General features: G+C 35.6%; 1 protein-coding gene across 1 annotated transcript in view; it reads left to right on the top strand.

Annotated features, from left to right (window-relative positions):
- Positions 1–1,016: 1,016 nt before the first annotated feature.
- The window catches only part of LOC128983226 (tolloid-like protein 2), an 83,846-nt gene continuing 63,964 nt past the window's right edge, over positions 1,017–20,898 (top strand). Inside the window, exon 1 of the mRNA XM_054402448.1 lies at positions 1,017–1,262. Within this exon, the coding sequence (XP_054258423.1) occupies positions 1,088–1,262 (175 nt within the window). The 5' untranslated portion in view covers positions 1,017–1,087. The remainder of the gene's footprint in view (positions 1,263–20,898) is intronic.

The raw sequence follows: 20,898 nt of genomic DNA on the forward strand, positions 1-20,898 counted from the left end.
ATAACCGTGTAATCGGAGGTGGATAACGGGGTGATGGGTAGGGGAGGGCTTTTACATAGTTGGGGGTGGGTGGGGTCCTCCGTGGATGGAATAGGACTCCTGACGCAGGTAGAGCTGAGGATTATAGGGGATAATCTGGGACCGCGGGCGAATTGGGAGTAATTAGGCTCCGGGCGAAATAAAACTCGGGCGGAATAGGACATAACCCGGAAAATGAGCGAGGGTTAAAAAGTCACTTTTTACCCGTGTGATGAACTATAATTTCGTCATATTGTACTATTTGAACAAACTATGTTACAAAACTAAAATAGTTTTCTTTTAAAAATAACCTCTCAAAAGTAGTTCTAACATTTTTAAATTTAATTTGCTAATGGAAACAAGCTGCTGTTTGGCAAGTGATTCAATCGTATAGTCTGTTACGATTGTGTTGGTACATTATACTATCGATATGTCAAACTATTTACAATAATGTAACAATAAGATACAATCGATTAAACAATCGATAAATACCGGCACTTTCGATTTATGCAATTGTTTACAATCGAAATTTACAACTGGGTTGACAACAGCTGATTTTTACTCCCTAGGGGCTAAAACGCTTTTACTCCCTCTAGGGAGTATGCATGCATTTAAAACGGATGTTTTTACTGCAGTATGACGAAAAATAATTTTCGGTTTCATAATATAAACTTATAAACTAAAAAAAAACTTTTATTAGTTTAAAACGTGCACACTTATTTCAAAGTAAGAATAATACATTTACAGTAGGCATAATTTTTAAAATAACCAAATTGTACAATTTGGGAAAAGTGAAATACATCTTACAAAAATGTCCCTATTCTACCTAGAAAGCAAACAGCAACGATGGTAAAATAAGCAAGTTATAGGAGGGAGGAGGTCTGGAGCCAATGAGAGCGCGAGTAAGGAGCATTGTTGCGAGGACCAATGAGAGAGAGGGGATATTGAGGCTGCAGTGAAGTGAGTTCACTAGTTCAGTATCAGCGCGACCGTCAGCGCGAGCGGCTAACAGTGGTGATGGGGAGGACTCCGCAGTGACTGTGTACTGTGTAGTGTTGTGGTTGTGGACATGATGGGGTTGTGGTTGATCTCCGTGGTGGTGGTGACCACCGTGGTTGCCATTGACAACACAAAAGTTACAAGGAAACACGAACAGAGACCAAAGTACACCGCGGATCAACTGCTGCACACCAGTTATCCCCGGAGACTTTCAGATGATATCTATATGGATCCTTGTAAATCTGGTGAGTTGAACATGTCACTTTTTATGTTAGATTGTTAGGCCCAATCAATTGATTATGTTTTCCACCCCTTTAGGGAATTTATGAGCAACTAAAATAACCCTCTTTGTTTATGTCTACGTTTAGTTGTACACTCGCGGAAATGACCGTCAGTTTTATTAAATTTTAACACTTAAATTAATTACCACACTATTTGTTGTTAAGATTATTTTTTACTTTTGTTAGTTAACAAAAGAGGTTGGTCGTGTTAATGTAAAACCAGCAAGTTGCTGCATTATTACCCGCAGAACTTATATCAAGAAACTACAAAAAGTTGTGTAATACATAACCCAATTTGGCAACATTTCTATACTTTATCCTACATTATATTCAGATATAGATCATATTAATGTACTTAATTAATCCGTAGCATTTAAGACAATGAAATGACACACTTAATAAAAATTCAAATCTTACTGAATAAGTTTCATTGTCATTTAGTTATACAGTATTTATATATCCTCTTTTTCGTTAATACACTATGGTTTGATCGCATTACAACTGAAAACCTCCGAAATTGCTCCTTCGGAATAAGACAGTAGTTTCAATACTTCCATTTATCTGCGCGTTGCGTTCATGGATGAAAATAAATCAAAAATCTTCCTCAGTATGATCTTACTGTAATGCTGTAGCTGTAGGGTTGTAAAAATACAGACTCGGGGAAATGTTTGGAATGCGGCTCGACGTCAAAGCGTGGTTCCGAGACCTGGTGTATTGTATACCTGATCCATCCCCTACCTGACACCACCCCCTCAAGGTCGATGACTTCGGCTGTGGACTTTGTACCATGGCCTACAGGGCGCCTCGTCCTCTCCACTAATAATATACATTTTCACCTACTCAGTTTAGGTGCTGACTGGACATCCAACTGGACTGTCTGTTATGCTGATTTGGATATTGTGTTGAAAGTTGGGGTGTCTGGCGTATACCAGTAGATGAATAGGAGTCTCTGTATTATGTTAGATGCTAGTGGTGCACTCACATGTTTACCTCAGAACGATATTTCTTTTTATGCAGACGATACCAATCTCAAAGTATATCGGCTGAGTCGAGTCAGTGCAACAAGTTGAAATTTTGTTAAATTGGCGAACATTGGAAACTTTCTACAACAGAATAAGTTGAAACTTAATCAATCCTAAAAAAAAGATTCTTTTTTTACTTTAAAAACAAATCAACATAAACAGTTAATTGATCCAAATATCATATATAATGCAGAAATTTGACATAAAAACAGTACACAGTTTTTTAGGTCTAACTGTGGGCCAAAATGTAAACTTGGATGAACTCCTTAAAAAAATTATGTTCAGGACTGTATTCACTCTCTAGAATTTCTTATTTTTGTACCCATAAAACATTTAAAAACATATATGAGGGTAATGTCCATTCACATTTATCTTGTGCTTTGTGCCTTTACGTTTCAGTACAATAGCAAATTTTGATACGATACTTAAATTACAAAAAATAGCAATCATAATAATTTTTTAACTAAAACACAACGAAACAACAAAAACAAATTAAAGAATTGAACATTTTAACAGTATATAGCCAATATATTAACGACACAATCATTCTATCAGAAATTCGCTTGAGCACCTCTGAGACAAATTATTGGTATGCCCATACAACACTTGGCAAAAAAATTACGTGTTTCAAGTAAACATAATTTTTAATTCTACGAAAAACCATTCTGTATTTAGGATTACAATTGTTTAAGCATCTTCCTAGTAAAATTATAAATGAACATAGCAGGAATAATTTCATGAGAAAGCTAAAACTTAAGGAATGTTATTCCAAGGGGAAAAGTAATTTTCCACCTCCCCTCTTAGTGTTAGTCATAATTGATTTAGTTTTTATTTTTTTCATTTACTAGTTCTTAATTTGAGCGAATTTCCCATGTAGGCAGTATAGTACAGTAAAAATATGTTTTGACCCAAAAAAAATTAGCACAACCGGGGAATTTGGTACAGATGTTGGGTGTACCTTCCTTTTCAACATACTAAAAGTCCCCTAAAATTAAAGCTGTGCTACGGCCGCCATATTGGAAAATGGCGGCATATTTATGTATTTTTCGCTATAGTGACTTTATTATTAGAGATACAGGAAAAAGCTAAATGTACAAAATGTAGGTCATCTAAAAATACACATTTTTTGTATTTACCATCTTTCTCTAAACCCAACGGTTTTTGAGTTATTTGTTATTAAGTATATTTAGTTTTTTCTATTTATCAAAAATAGGTGAAACACATGGAAATTGACCGTTACTTTCAAGGATTATGATAATTAATCCTATTTAGTTAAATAGTGTGATACTATAAAATCTAAAAATTTAAGCTTATTTTATGAGTAAAACAACTCCGCCACAGCAAACCTGCAGACTCAGCAAATTTCCATTTCATTGGATGTTTTATTAAAAAATGTATATAAATAAAATTAGATTCAACAGGTACCTAGGTTTGCTGCTACAGGTAGGTTATTATAGTGTGTTTTTTTTTTAAGTAAAATATCAATACCTTACTATAAAATAACTAATTTTCCAAGTTTGATCAAAATATATCTATAAACAAGCAAACTGCAACAGTTAACTAATTCATAAGAATAGCATGGGAGTTTTAAATTTACAATAAACACATTTGAATATATAAATTTTGGTTGTGTTTACTAAAAAGATGGCGATTATTCGTCACAATTAGAATATTAACCAAATGGGTTTTGTTTGTAGGTTAAGTAGGTTTGATTTTGAGTGCTGAAGCCGTGTTCAGGAAATTGCTTACCTATCTTTGAGTAGTTTTTCGGTGTGGGGTTGCACCTAGGAGCCTCCTAGGGTTGCACCATTACGGCCAACGTTGAAATGAACACGTAATTGACGTTGAGTAGGAGTGATAGACAAATTATTCTTCAAAAAAGCCTCTAGGACAAAGGCACGATGTTGTGGTAGCCGTTGATGATCCATAGTAGTTATACACTAAATGGCATCAAATAAAGATTCATTTAACGCATCAATGAACTCTCCATCCTTTATAACAGCTAAAAAATTGCATTTTAAAACTGTCCCTGTTTTTTTGGGACACCCTTTACTATGAAGACACATAATCCTCTCACAACACAATATTTAACATAAGTAATTTTCTTCTTTACATTTTATACAAATAACATTACAACATTTAAATTGAATTCACTGAAATATCACCAGCTACAGATAACCCTGTCTTTGTATGGATATAAACAAAATTGTATCATGGCCATCTGTTTTGATGGAAACAAATGTAAACTTAAAAAAGTTCAGCTGATTGACAAAAGAATTCAGCACAAACTATGGAATTTTAAAATCCTATAGGACGAAGGGCTTTCACGGGATATCATCCAAACCCGCGGTATCGCGGTGTCAGAGGGCACCGGAAGTAGGGGTCAGATCGGAAGTATGGATTTTGGTTGATTGTTACGTTTGTAGTGAAACTGTGACATGTGTAAAACCTAATTTTGCGTGGGAAAAATTAAACCTATCCTACTTCAGTAACCTACCCTGTAGAACCTGTACCCTAGCCTGCCCTACCTACCTCCAGTAACCTGGTTACCTATCCTACTCCAGTAACCTACCCTGTAGAACCTGTACCCTAGCCTGCCATACCTACCTCCAGTAACCTATCCTACTTCAGTAACCTACCCTGTAGAACCTGTACCCTAGCCTGCCCTACCTACTTCCAGTAACCTGGTTACCTATCCTACTCCAGTAACCTACCCTGTAGAACCTGTACCCTAGCCTGCCCTTACCTACCTCCGGTGACCTGGTTACCTATCCTACTCCAGAACCTAATTACCTTTCCTACTCCAGTAACCTTCCCTGTGTAGAATCTGTACCCTAGCCTGCCATACCTACCTCCAGTAACCTATCCTACCTCCAGTAACCTACCCTGTAGAACCTGTACCCTAGGACTACAGCTAAAAGAACATAGTTTACTGATCTGAACACAATAAATAGGCTTACACAGAATTAACATTTTGTAAATTGAAATTTTAAAACAACCGTAGAGCTCCAGTCGTCCTCAAAGCATATTAGCGCGATATAAGTTATGGGCTATGAGTGTTTAAATTCCTCTGCTCCTTGATAGTTGTTTGATTTATATTGAGGAGAAACTCATTTATATTTTGTTTAACTTTGATTTTGTTGTATCATTCAATATAGTTATCGCCGATTTCATAAACGATATGTACTTTCAAATAATTAACATCTTGTGTTGGTCATACAATGATATAGACAACAAATACATACATTTCCTACCAGAAAGATTTGCTATAGTGTTCAAATAAAGGATTGCAAACGAGTTGTATATTTTACAATATAAACTTTATCATAATTGCTTACTGTTAATGCCCTTTTGTACATACACAAGGAAAGTTTTTACTGTCTCAGTTACTGAGAAAAGCCAATTTCAAGTCGGGTTACAAATCTACGCCAAAACACAACTTTCTAAATATATAACATTCTATGTAATATTGTAGTACTATTTGTACCACTTGTAAAAGCTAATTAAAATGTTGATACCAACCAACACCAACTAAAATATATCACACAATTTCAATTTTCCTGTTCACGAAAATAGTCGGGGTTGGTACTTACAGCCGTCTCTGGTCTCTTTCTGGATTAACTGATCATTTAGGGACTATCGTCTAGTACAACGCCCATTGTTGAGAAATGTTTGCCGCCTTGTGCATGTAGGAGGCAGGCAGGTAATTGCTGCATGTAACCGTCCTGTTACACAGCCGAGGAGGTACGGCGGTGATTTATACTAGGCCCAAACATATCTAATCTCTTGAATTGTTGCAATAATTATGTATGAGGCTTACGTTGATAAAGGATTGACTGTCTCAATTGATTATCTGTACTTATAAATAGGCTAAGGAAAGAATAAGATAATAAGATACTTAAAAGAGATAGTTTCAATCTTTTACCTAATAAATCAATGAGCAGCAAATAAATAATAATCTTTCACACATTTGCAGGTAATTTTAAAAACGACTTCAAACAAATATTACTACATTCATATTACTATTCAATTAACTTTGGACTCTACTTTTGTTCAAAATGTTGTAGCCTGAAATGAATAAATCTTGAATCTTGATCTTATGACATAAATCAGTTTATTTATTTCTGCTAGGCAGCAAGGAGTCTACGAGTAACAACAGATCTGTTACGGATTGGCCCATACACACTACAACCAAACTTTTATCGAGAAGCCAATTATTCAAAAAAGTGACATTCATTCAACCGTTGTATAAAGAAAAGGGCTCTTGAGAAATGTGAATAACCGGACTCGTCAATGTCGCACTGGACTCTACACGACTTATTACAGTTGATTATGAGTAGGAAGTATCTGGTATGGCACTGTGGTTGTACACATGTGATATATTTATAACAATCTCAATAAAAAATAGACCTACTATACAATGTAACCCTCGTACCAAGTCATTACGAATTTTAATTAATTAGTCAAATTGCCAAAAACAATTACAAAGGTTTCTTTTCTGAAATGTTGTATTTATATTACAGTTACACAGTAAGTCCTATAATAAAATATTCAAATACTATTTTAATGTACCATATTTTTGCAATACCTTATTAGCTAAGGTATGTAAACATTGACAACCAACAGATTGTCTGTAAAAAGTGTTTCCCAAGAGGTCTGAATGTGAAGTACTCACACACAAAATCGCTCATTTATGTCCATGAATTAACATAATCTGATTTTCTGTTTGCCAAAACGTCACATCAACGTATCCTTTGTTTGATGCTGAGAAAGTAGTGAAAGTTTGCGAAATAAAATGAGCAAGTTGTAGAATAATTACATTGATATCCGAGGTGAGAAGTGTGGGATCACGCGATCTTGCACAGGCGCAGTTGTGAGTCTAGAAAACACACATACAGAGCTTGGTGACTTGGGCAGTCCGACGAACAATCTACTTTCTTGGGTTGAACAACATCAACTATACTCATTTTTCCTACATGATTATCTTAGACTATCGATGCTTAGAAAGTTTTCTGTTTTCATGACACCCCCATTTCCATGGATGTAGACTTATTTGTTTTTAAATTTTGCTAAGCTCAGATTGACCAGTAGAACAGTAGTAGTAGTAGCGGACCTAAGTTATTCCTGAGTTGTTGGTTGTCAGAACTTGTCCTTTTATTATTCTTAATTTGTCGTAAAAATCTCCAAGTCGGGTTTAATAGGTCGATGAGTTTTCTTTGTCGAACGTCTTTACCCAAGGTCCAACACCGTTGCTTAATGCACATGTCCTGCAATATAGCTAAACATTTTCCACTACTTTATACTTTCCTTCATCCACCGAAAGCTTAAGAGCCATACCTTCATTATACTGAAGATTACGTTGGAGGAATGGTGCAAATAAGTACAGTTATCCCCCTTTACCCCACCTCCTTCATCCGATACCGTCGTGTCTATTGTTTGTGAAACCTTGTGAAATAGTTATTTGTGCAACTAGTGAGAAAAGTGAACAATTGACTCACTCGAGAGAAATCCTTGAGCCGTAGGCGAGTGAGGAATGGTTTCTCGAGTGAGGCAATTGTACTTTGAACTCGAGTTGCACATTATACTTTTCCTACAGTACAGTTACCATAAAACAAATAAATTGGTGAAGAAACATAACCTATTTTTACACAGAAGTGAACTTTTAATATCTATCTATATATTAATAGGCAAGCATGTTTCTTTAAAACCTTTTTTCTCAGCTCGTGTTCATCGTAGGGAAAATCTACGCATACCGTTAGGAAACTATTTTCCTGTAGGTGTGCAGAATCCCTTTATAAATTTAAATAGGCTCAAAGATAAGCACAAAAAATGAGTTTAAAAATTTGAAAATATTAACATGGATCTTATGCGTTGCCATGCTGGTAACGAAAATAACAACGAAATATAAACAGAAAACCAAAACAAATGGAAGAAACTCAAATCACATGTTTTATTTACAGTGTGGGGTGAAAATGGATAAGTGAGTACATTACGTATTTTTGGTCGAGTTTCGACCACTGGACGACCTCTCGTAACATTTAATGTGAAGTGAAAAATACAACAGTACAAAAGCTGACCAGCTGATTTACAGCCAGTGCTGTCAACGTATTTCGCTCGCATACGACGTTGCCTGCATGTTACGCGCTCACTATTTCGTGCCTTCACGTTGCAAATCTGGAGTGAGACAAAGTAATTAGAGTGAGACAATGTTAACATTGTCTCACTGATGAGCGAATTGGCCACTTTGCTTTCTCAAATCAGTGAGAGAACATGTACATTGTTAGGTAACTGTAGGAAAAGACAATTTTCCTACAGTTCCTTGAGAAACGATTATAGCGCGCAAAGTAGCTAATTGCAGTATTTACTTACTTTTCTTCTCGAACTCATTTTACTTTCCCGCACTCCAGTAATTCAACCAAACAACACAACAATGTGTGATTGTATTAGGCACGTAAACGTGTACGCTTGAACACAATTTGGCAGCTCTTAAATATACTACGACTACGATCACAAAGAAATACAGCAGTGTTGCAGTGTTGATAGTTGCAGTGTTTATTCGTCATTCCATTTTACCATTGATACAACGACTTAACTTTACCTACAAACCTGTTGTCGCGTATTAACAATTTGTCGTTCAACTCTTGGATTTGACACAATGATAAACGCGTTGTTTAGTGTTTGAAAGATAAATTAGTTAGAAGTAAAATGTTTACGAATAATGAGCAAAGTGAAAAAATTATAAACCTGCTGTTGCGTGTTAACATAAACACTACACTCCAAAAACTTTATACAGATTCTGATTAATTAGGTTTGTTAAATTTCATTCAGATTTTTTTGCTGATTTGAGAAAAAAATTAATTTAGGTTTTAAATGGTTTGTAAGACAATTTCATTTAGGTTTAGATTTTTTACAATTTAATTTAGTTTGAATTTTGTTGAGGATTTGTTACAGTTACTTGTGAAACTACATAGTAAAAGTTAACCTGTATATACAAATAATTACCCATAAAAACGACCATACGCTTTACAGTAACTGTAGGAAAATATAATGTACAACACGAGCACAAAGTCTCTTTGCACAAATATCTATTAAAAATCTATTTGTTTATGGTATGATACTTATTCCAACAAATATTTAACCATCATAAAACTATGTTTGTTATCACTCGCCTCTTTTAATTGAATGAGTTATTCGTTCAAGATGTGTATCTCAGGAAATCGTGTGTAAGACATTCTTTCTTTTGCATCACATCATAATTGGCTTTGTCATACGGGTAATTGTAGTCGAATTTGTCTTTTCCTAGTTAATTATTCTAGGATGATTTCTGTTCTGTTAATTTCTGTTGGGATAATGTTTGTTATTATTTGTGCTGTTGGAGTCGCCAGATAATAGTCTTTTTGTTTAAACGAATCATGCTGTAGAACGAAAGTTAATGTGTGTAAACTAGCCCTAAAGGCTTCCTTCATAAATGCTACTTAGCTACTTAGTTTTCTTCTTACTGATGATTAGAAAAAATAGCCAAGTTATAAAACATTCTACAGTGTGAAATAGGAGTTTTATCAGATTACTGACACTACTAAACTACCTGTTTTAGCACAAACCACTATTATTTTGAGTATGTAAAACTCTCATTTCCTGTGATCAGCAAGACTTTTCTCAAGCCACCTAAGTATGACAAATCGTTTGTACAGGAGACGAGATGTTTTTCCAAGGCCACTCGACTACTTAGAGTTTCTAATGTTTTCAAATGAGGGATGTCATGTTATGTTATGCGGTGTTGGTGTTACGATATTCGCCTGTGCATTGTTCCGCTCGAAGATTCCCACGTAAGATACGTGTAGCGATAACAGCTGGTCTACGCTGTGCTGAATGAGAATGATGGTGTAGTTATTTACTGCTAAACCCCATTAATTGCTCTTATTCAATATGGAGTTGATGTATTATAAACATTTCTTAAAAGGTCAAATTTATAATGGGCTAAAGAATGGGGTAAGCTAAGACAATTTTATAACAGTTCGAGTTGGCAAAAATGCATTTTGAGCAGTCAATTTTTAAACGTTTTTATTCACTTTCTCGTCGCTCATATATATATGTATTTGAACGGAGGGTGTTTTTGGCGTCTAGGGACCTCAAAACAAAAAAGTAAATCGGTCCCGGGTCAAGGTCTTACCATGAGACCTACGGTAATAGCTTATTCCCTATATGGGAAATTCGCTAAAACGGTCGTAGGTAAAGTAGTGTACGCAACTCGCGTAGAAGTCGCGACACTCATAGAAGATTTTAAGGCACTCGCCGAGGCTCGTACCTTAAATTTTATACTCGTGTCTTTAACACTATCTTTACGCGATCTTTGCGTAAACTTCCATAACAGCTGATTATTGTATTGTTATATATTTCATTGATTTTTCATTCTTTCAATTTGTTTGTTTACAATTTGCATTTGTGGAAGCATATAGTATATACTATTTTTCTAGAAACCGTTGTATTTTACCATGACGGGCTCTGTTGCTAGTTGCAAATAAGACTCAACATTTTTAAACTCAAATGAAAGTAGGTATTGAATGTTAAAATGTTTTCTACAAATCCGGTTTCCATAACTTTTGGACGAAGTCAATAAATCGTTGATACATAAGGTATAGGATCACGCCTAGAAACATAATTTCAAAAAAATTTTTCTCATAAAATCGTTGACATACTTTTAAACGTATTCTTCAACAATACACACTCTTCTGGCTTTTGAAAATATCATGTTGAGTCTTATTTACAACTAGCAGAGTACCCGTCCTTCGTACGGGGTTGGAATCTATATAAATAAAATTAGAGTTTTGTCTGTACATTGCTTAGAATAATGAACTTTTTGGTTATTTTTACATTTCATAGGTCAGAGAAACCGAATCAAACCTTATCTCAATTTCTGTCTGTCTGTCTGTCTGTCTGTCTGTCTGTCTATCTGTCATTCTCTTGGTAACGCTAAAATACGCACTTTATTACAACTACTCCTCAATAACTATAGCACTGTCCCGCCTGAAACTTATTTTCCAAATACTATACATATATGAGATGGTTTTAGACGTATTTCATCGAATATGAGACAGTTAGATATTTAACAGTAAACCCTTGAAAATCAAGTTTTTGTCGATTTTTGACGTGGAATTTCTGGAAGCCCATGTTAACCTTATGAGAAATGAAATTATTGAATCTTAACAGCTGTTTCAATTAAACAAGTTGGTTCTGTTCTGTGATGTTCAATAGCATTAAAGTTACAAGGATTACCAACAGGGTGCAGCACTAGCACTATTATTTCTTTTACATTTATGACAACAGCTAATTTGCAACCTGGAGGCGAGTGAGCGTAGCGAACGAGCTAACCTGAAGGCAAGTGAGCGTAGCGAACGAGCTAACCTGAAGGAAAGTGAGCGCAGCGAACGAGCTCCAACATACAGGTGAGTGAGCGTAGCGAACGAACTTCAACCAGGACGTGATTGAGCCATGCAAACGAGATCAGATAGTAAAAATAAAAGTAAGCCTACCGTTATAGGATCGACCGGCAGACACAGAGGTAATTTAACCTTTTATTGATTGTCATACCGATCCGGAACAACAAAAAACAACATAAAATGAAGCTATGTATAATAGTTTGGCCAGCATATCTTAAAATATGCAAACCAACTGCTGTTCGTTATATAAGAAGGTTTCAACTGAATATTATAAGATCCCCGTGCGTAGAACGGGTACACAGCTAGTATAAGTATAAAATGCTTATTGCAGTTATACTCAAGCTTTGAGTTTGCAATAAGGGAGGACACAGTTTGATAAAATTTGCTTTTTTAAATTTACAGTATTCTATATTATTACACATCTACCATAGCCATAATATTCTACCACTTCACCTAAACAATAGAGAAAAATAAATTATCAACAATTCGCAAAATATCACAAATTATTCATGAAATGATAAACATAATTATAACTGTAAACAATCCCACTTTGACAGTTCTCATTGCGAATCACAGTTTTTTTGTTGCTGCTTAGTTCAAATTAGCTGTTTTCATAAATGCAAAAAAATATAGTGCTGCACCCTGTTGGTAAATCTTATAACTTTTTAATGCTTTTCTATATCATAGAACCAACTTTTTTAGTTAAAACAGCTGACTAAATTCTTTAATTCCCTTTAAATATGAATACTCATAAGGTTAACATGGGGAATTACAGAGCCACTGGGGTGGAGCCCGAAAGGATTTTTGAGATAAGAATATGCCAATATGTCAATCGGGAATATAAGCTATCATCATGCCAAATTTTTAGCCCAATCCGTCCATTGGTTTATGCGTGATTGAACTTCAAACACACAAACAAACAAACACACAAACTTTCACATTTAATATTAGTAAGATAAACGCCCCAGCTCATTGTAACTCCAAAGCAATGGATATCAGCTGATCGGCAATGAAGTAAAGATAACAGTGATACCAACATATGAGTTTATTCTGTCCTTAAAATGTGTCTTCCGGACTGCGTAAAAACACCCGTAGAATCATTGACTGTTTACCATAAAGTGTTGAATTTAAGTTTCCGGGTGTGATTATAGTTCCTTATAAACCAACTATTTTTATAGACCTGTAAAGAATTTAAAGAAACCGGGTCATTAGAAAACATGACAAACTGTTTTTTTTTCTTATGACCCATGTATCTCTTTAAGTGTTGATTTTAGGAACACGATGTAATGAGCATTATTGTTGGAAATTTAATGCTCTTCATTTTTGTATAAAACATTTTACCGCTAGAGGGCACCGTTTTCGAGATAATTACAGAAAACCGAAAAATTTTGCATTTACACCCCCCCTCCCCCCCCCCATAGCTCACACCCCTTCAATCAGGACTTTTAGTATGTTGTTCAGGAGGGTATCCCCTACAACTGTGCAAAAATCCGGGACTACGCCATTTTTTCCAACTCATTCAGCTTCGTTGACTGGACTATATGCAACAATGCATTTAATTTGATCGGTAACTAAGTGAAGAATTCAGGGATACCAATATATGAGTCGTCTGTCGTTAAATGGTTTCTCATAGTACTTTTAATTTGCGTTTCGTTTAAAAAACAACACCCTGTATAATCGTTAGATTGCTAATGACTTTTTATTTCAATTTAAAAAAGTGATTGTACCTAAACATACGGTTCATAAACTGTTTTACACGTTTCAGACGCAATACAGAACATTTTTAAATCTATAGTATGGATTATTGAAATATGAGTTCTTGGTAACAACCACACGAAACCGCGTGTCCAAGTCCCTCGGATTGTTTTGTCCTCTGTGGGATCTAAACATGCCCAGATGTGTGTACTTTGACCCCTGACTGGTCATAGACAAGCTAGTTACAGTTCTCAGCTAAACAACATCTGTAAATAATTAGCTTGACTTATTAGTAACCTACCTAGAAAAAAACGAAGAAGACTTGAACTATATCGCATTAATTCGCTTTGTTATATATTAAAATATGTACTGACTTAGGAATATGAAAGTACATTGCTTCTTCGGTATAACAATGGACTATCGATCGAATGGTGAACGCTATAACTGATCGAATTGGCTTATCCTGTATACGAGCAATGTCTGTTTGTCTGTCTATCTGTCTGTCTGTAGTATATATCTCGAAAACCAATGTAAGAGTGTTGATTAAATTTTGGAATCAGGGAAAAAAATAACAAAATCCCCTTAAAGCTCTAAAAACGTGATTGGCGACAACCACTACCCCAGGAAAAATCGCATTTCACTACTATGGATGCATTTATACATAGCTTATTTGAAAATGTAAAAAATGTATATTAGCATTATGGGTTGCTAAGTAATTTTGTTGGTTGAATAAAATAACAAAGAAACAGTAAACAAAACCTTTGTAGCTTATGTTTATAACAAGCTATCCACAGTGTACTAGAGCGAATTAAAAAAATCAGTACAAAGGGATAAACATCTGTTGTATATATTGAGCAAAGACTACACTAAACATTTGATTGTTTGTAGATGTTCTAACTAAATGTATTTAAAAATTAGAAGAAGGATATAGTTGTAATTTTAGGAAAGATAATTTTGCTTCTAACACATTTATTGGTGGACCAGTAGGCCTATCGCAGGGAACTGTGAATGTTACTGAAAAAAACAATTTTGGTTACTAAATGTTTTAGCACTACACTTATTACCTACTACACTATACTTAATTAGGGACTTAATTGAAGAAATAGATTTAATCATATCAATATAATAATATTCCAAGTAAATTAACTACATCTGGGGGTTTTAATTGACATAAAACTATTACCGTTTGCTAAATCCCAATTAAAAAATGAGACAGAATCTCAATTGCTTTAGAAGTAGTGGCGCAAAAGCGAAAACCGTTGTGACAAGCATTTGTAACTAATGTGATTTTGTTTATACTGCATCATACTTTTAACTGCTGTCATCGGTGAGTATAAAAGTCGAACAACGGGTTTCAATGACTAGGGGGAGAAACATTAACATTATATTTGAGTAGCACTTAAACTTAGTCAAGATTATAAAAGTGTATATTTTTGTTTAAAATTGCATACTTTTACAGAATACAACATTACAGAGTTGTTTCTTATTTTAGCGATAAAATGTCTATGGTTTGTAATAAAACGGTTTTTCGTAAATTATAAAATGTGTTTGTTTACGGTATTGTTTTAACGATTAAACCCAATTAACCAATACACCTAATTAACCGAGCAAGGCTCGGTCCCCCGGTACTAGAAGTGTTAAACAAATATACCGCACCCATCTCCTTTTAGCAGGAAAAGAACCATTAATATTGCCAACAGCCTTGACTAAAATATTAACGTTATTTTTCAGTTAGTCAAACGGTTAATGTAAGGTGCAACCGTTACTACATGTCAAGACAGTAGCTGTTGGCGAGTGATAAGTTTTCATAATTTGCCATGAGCCATTTGCTTTAGCAGTTGACCTGTAAGCAGCAGAGGCTTGACATTGATTCTGGACAGGGCCCAAGTGCTATAGTATTATAGTTATGGACCAGATACCACGGCCTATGTAGCTAGGGACACTATACCTAAACAGCTATAATATGTGGAACAATAAGCAATGCGACTAAGAGCACAAGCTAGGAGTACAACTACTCGTATTCTAGTAATTCTTCGCTGTAGGTAGTTTTATAATTCAGTAAAACATCCAATGATGACAAATTCATATCTTATGTTTTAGAGAGGTTTTTTGTCACTGAATTGTATCTAATAAAAATATAATTGGACTAAATTAATATTGGACGTCACCAAATAAGAAAATACTAGGTGAAACCCGTCGAAATCGACGGTTACTTTCATGGCTTAAGTTAATTCATCTAACTGCGATAAATAGAGTGAAATTATCAAAACTTTTAACATTTAGCTTTGTGTAATGAGTAATAAATATGTGTAAAAATAATAATGATTATTGTGCAAGTTACAAAATATGGTTTGATCATTCAATGAATAAAGTATTTCCAGTACGTCATCGGAGTCATTATTACTATGTTAACTGGTTTCATCTTCTTTTTGAAGAGCCTTTAGACAGTATTAAAATCGTGTGGATGGATCTTTTGTGCTAAACACTTCCGTGATTTCATAAGTGCAAGGTAGATTAAATCTATGTTTTTATTTGATAAAAAAATTCTGTTTGTTGAGAAGACACGTTCTTACTTCATACCTATAGTCTACCTTAAGCTGTGTAAGTATTTTTTACTTCTTCACGTCGGTCATCATACTGCACTTCTGTGCCAATTAATTAACCTCTTGAATAATTTTGAGAAATTTGGCCGTGGGGTTGCTGATAAAGCTGGAATTCCTTGACATCCACGGATGTCAGTTGTCTCGGCCTTACCAATTACATTAAGTTGTCAATATAATCTCACTTTGGAATGTTCTAGGTTTAGTGGAATATACTTGTCGTGAACCTGAATTTTATTGTTGCACTGTTATATACCACGTTCATACGGTTGGACTGCTTCTTTGGAAGCAAATGATACAGAGACATAGCAATGCTGCATTCCAAAAAGCAAATAATATTATTGTAAATTTCCGGCTACACAAATAGCGACGTTTATATGCAATATTGTTAATCAATGTATTTTTAAAGGATGATGAGTAAAGGGAACATGACCTTCCTGTCATGACATCAGTTGCTTAAATGTTAATGTTTACTCTTTATGTTAATTTACTATTTGTGTAAATTTTTACATTTTTTAAAAATTTTTACAGTCGAAGTACAGTGTTATTTTCAAAAATATAACTTAAGAGCAAGTGGGCCACGGTACGTAATAGGCCACTGCAAATCATCTGTCAAGATTTAGATACTTTTTTAGGCAAGGTTTCTGTGTTCGGATGTTATTAGACATGATACGAACACATTTAACTTCTTCTGAAGATGGAGAATCTGTTGGTTATGAGAGATAGAAGCCGAATTGTAAATGTACAATCCAAGCGCATTTAAATGTCTCTGCCCTGAAATTTTTTGTAGGACAGAGTTTGAGAATTTTTTATGTAACTATCTGGGTAAGTTACATAGTATTTTTGGGTCCATATTTGTATATCCATATTATGGTTTCACTAAGCTGAACGAATGCGTCGAAGTAACCTCTCTGAAAAGACTGCAGTAAATTAAAGTTTTCCAGCTTGATGACTTTAAAATCATTCACACATTTCTACATAAAAATTAATAAAATTCAATTCAGTTGCTGTAAACTACTATTGAACGAAAACATGTCAATAGTCTCATGAACCTATGATGATCTGTCTTAAATGATAGGCAAAAGTGAAAAAAGGCAGAAATCAACCCGTACAATAGATACTAGGTAAGAAATGATTTTAAGAGTTACTGTGATATTAGGATTTTCCTGATTTTGTAATAGAACATTATGTTGCAAAACATCACACGATGGAGAAGAAAATAAATTTAAAATCAGATAAAAACCATTGCAAATACTTCATTTCGAGAAATTGAACTCCTCCGCCAGTTCTTAACCGATTTTATCCATTGACGTCTCATTGGAAAGAGCGTGTCGCGTATATTTGCAAATTTCATATCCACGAAATTCAGTAAGGCAGTACAAGGTTTCTCGATCAAGCGTTCGATTTTTAATTTGATTACACATGTCTAAGTTGTTTTATCACCTAATAATTGGAATTATGTACATTACTCTTTATTTAAACTCTTTTCGTTATCCGGTACATAGGAAATCTGAAACTATTGGTAAAGAAATTATTGAAAACGGCGGAAAAGAAGAAGTAGGAATAAAACATAAACATTAGGTCTACTATTACCATCCTCCTACATTAATGTTTTTAGCTCTTTGAAAACCCTTTCTTACACATGTCGCGGCGTGACCGCGAGCGCGGCGTCGCCGCAGTCGCGGCGCCACATTCAGTCTTGTGAGGTGAGCTCCACTGTGCGGTTGTGCCGTGGCCTGTCTACTCCAAATTAGTTCATCAAATGATTTGATCGACATTCTGTAGTACTGAAAAAACTTGTCCTCATGCTTCCGGATTTCTTCATAAAATTTAAAGAAATTGTTTCCTTGTCTGCGTTCCAAAGTGAAGGGGTGAACCCAGTACCGCTTCTTTTTCGGTTCCAGCATACCACAGGCTTCGAGAGCACACACAACTTTTACTAACGACATCACTCTGCACTACAAAAAAACACGCGTCATCACTGTACCAGGTGAGTCAACAAAGTAGCGAGCGCGGTCCGCAATTGGCGTTAAAACCGCTCAATGGAGCATAAAATCATAGTCGCGGCCACGCCGCGCGAGGTTCTGCCGCGCTCGGCCAAACAGCTTAGTGGAGCACCGGCCTTACGGTAGTGGGTGCGGTCAAGTTTGTACACATTGCCGATTTGATTAGAAATCACTGATAAATAGATTTTGTATGACATAAATTTTATTTAAATTACTGTTTCATAATTTAGTCCTAGAAGAGAGTACTATATTTTATTTTATTAAATCTATGTTTTAATCTAACTTTATTTGAATTACGCAGTTAGTAAAATAAATAACTATTATGAACACATAGCTTTTACACTACATTGAATTATACACAGTGCAATGTAAAGTTTCATGCATATCAGCACAGTTATGGAGACTCGTGGGATTATCATCCTATTTTCCTCCCCCAACATTTGTTCACGGCCAGGTTGAGGACATGTTATGTTTGCAAGACTAACTCGCTCTGTTCGCGTTTATTTGCGTTTGAACTGTTTGAGGACGTCTCGGAACCACGCTGTGGCTGCGGCCAATATTTGTGAACCAACTTCAGCTGATAACTTGGCAAAGAGAATCTGCAATAAAATACTAACAACCAGACCTTAGACTCCAGTGTTTATCACAAAGCATTTAAGTTTAAAAGATGGAATTACTTTGTTATTGTGGTTTATGAAGGATTGATTATATGCGTATCTATATTGTAGCAGAGAGTGACTAAACAAAATTGTATTATCGTTTAAAAGTGGTATATTATGTATGATTCAATTTTAAATTGTTCCAGTTAATTTTCAACAGCCCTGCTGTTGAGACACCGTCAATTGGCCAGTATTTATTTTGCGTTAGTACAGGATTTTGATATTTTCAGGCATTTTAGGGATTTTACTTCTCTAAATGCCTGAACGTTGGATAATTTTATATATTTTTACAATATTTGTGTAGTGCGTAGTTTCTGTATTGCCGATAAAGTCTGGTTATTGGACATCAGTAGAAAATAATAATGTAAAACTCTACCAAATAAAGATAATCGTTCGTACAATAGCTCGCTTAAATTGATGAAACTGATGAAAGCACAAATGTTTAACGCCGCACTTATAGCTTGAATTACTGTTAACGGTAACAACTATTTTGATGGCTGCGAGAGCTGCAGTACCACATGACAAAGCTATGATGAGGTGACCTCATGATAACAAGGTGTCCAGCTGATAACAAGGTCATAGGTCATCTGGTACGTTATCTCTCTCTCCCCCTCCCACTCCCCACCGCGTCATCACTCATTGCCACTACTCTACACTAGTAGGCCTCGGGTTACTGCGACTATCTTCAGCGACTATCTTCAACTTTGTAATTCTATTTTTAACTTTTAAAATTCTTTAACTTTAATATTTAGGATATTTTTCATCTTATTTCTGACGCACTTGAAAATAAGTAGAGTTTCTACACAACATGCTGGCTGTTTGTTGGACTAAAGTAGCCTGAGGTCAGATTTTCAGAGGCGTACTTGTTTTAAGCATCCCTGTGCAGATTTCAGTTATAGAACTAACCAGTTATTATACGGTCGTGTTAAAGTATTTACTCAAGGAGTAACTGTTTAATGGACGTTTTATTGTTATTGTAACAAGATTTTACAGACGTTTAACTAATTTTATTTAACTGCATATTTGTGTTATTGTGAGCTGCGATATGAGAATATATGTATAATAGTTTTCTATTTTAATTGATACTAGCTGTGAGTCCGTCCTACTCAAGTGTATCAAGTATTCTGTTAAAACTGTCGATCCAGAACAGCGGTTTTCGAATTGTTTTTTAATCTGCGATAGTGAAATTTCGTAAAGTTTTTTGTACAGGAACGGTCCAAACCCTTATCTTGTTACTATCAACTTCGATCTTTTGTTAGATATCATCGTTAATTGTAGGGCCGGCACGCACTATCCCGACCAAGACCACGAATGAAAGATCATACCACGACCAAACGCCCGACCAGTCGTTGTCATTCACCATGCGACCAGAGCACGACCCGACCACGACCTGACCAAGGCAACGATTTTTTTACAAACTTCAGTGTCAAGATGGATGTTGAAGAAGTAGTTGCTGTGGTGCATTTGTATCGTAGGTACGTTAAGCGGAAGAAGACACTATACTGGGTACATCCAATGTTAACTGTTAGGTCTACAAAAGAGCAGTTTGCAACATTTTGTGAAGAGGTACGTCAATATTAAGACAGGTTTCAAAAGTGTCAAAATCCTGCGACATTTTACCAAAATACTCACTTCACAGACCGGCGCAAAAAGCAAGTGCTCACCGTTTGATTGATGTAGGAATACTGGGGGTTGAGTGGTGTACTGGTCGGATCGGAGGCAAGTCGGGGGTAGTGCGCGTCGTCCCATTACATTGTGTGCTATGTTTGGCTGCAACGGCCAAATTTAGTGCCGTTAATAATAATAAATGTAATATTTTAATAATTTAATAATTTTAATAATTATAATAATAAATGCCGTTAATAATATGCCAGCGGGCCCGACCTAACGGGAAAACTTTGGTCGTGTGACCAGGGTCCAACCAGTCGACCAGTCGTTGTCATTCACCATGCGACCAGAGCACTGTTCCATTTACAGTATTCTTATTATAAAACTGGTCGGTTCCAGTCGTGGTCGGGGCAAAATGGCATCTGGGTCTGGTTCGGTTCCAGTCGTGGTCGGGGGCCTAGCAAAATGGCATCTGGGTCTGGTTCGGTTCCAGTCGTGGTCGGGGCCCTAGCAAAATGACATCTGGGTCTGGTTCGGTTCCAGTCGTGGTCGGGGCCCTAGCAAAATGACATC

Source organism: Macrosteles quadrilineatus, unplaced genomic scaffold, assembly GCF_028750875.1.
Source record: "Macrosteles quadrilineatus isolate MER2022 unplaced genomic scaffold, UCM_ALF_1.0 Scaffold_1__1_contigs__length_201487025, whole genome shotgun sequence".
NCBI lineage: Eukaryota > Metazoa > Arthropoda > Insecta > Hemiptera > Cicadellidae > Macrosteles > Macrosteles quadrilineatus.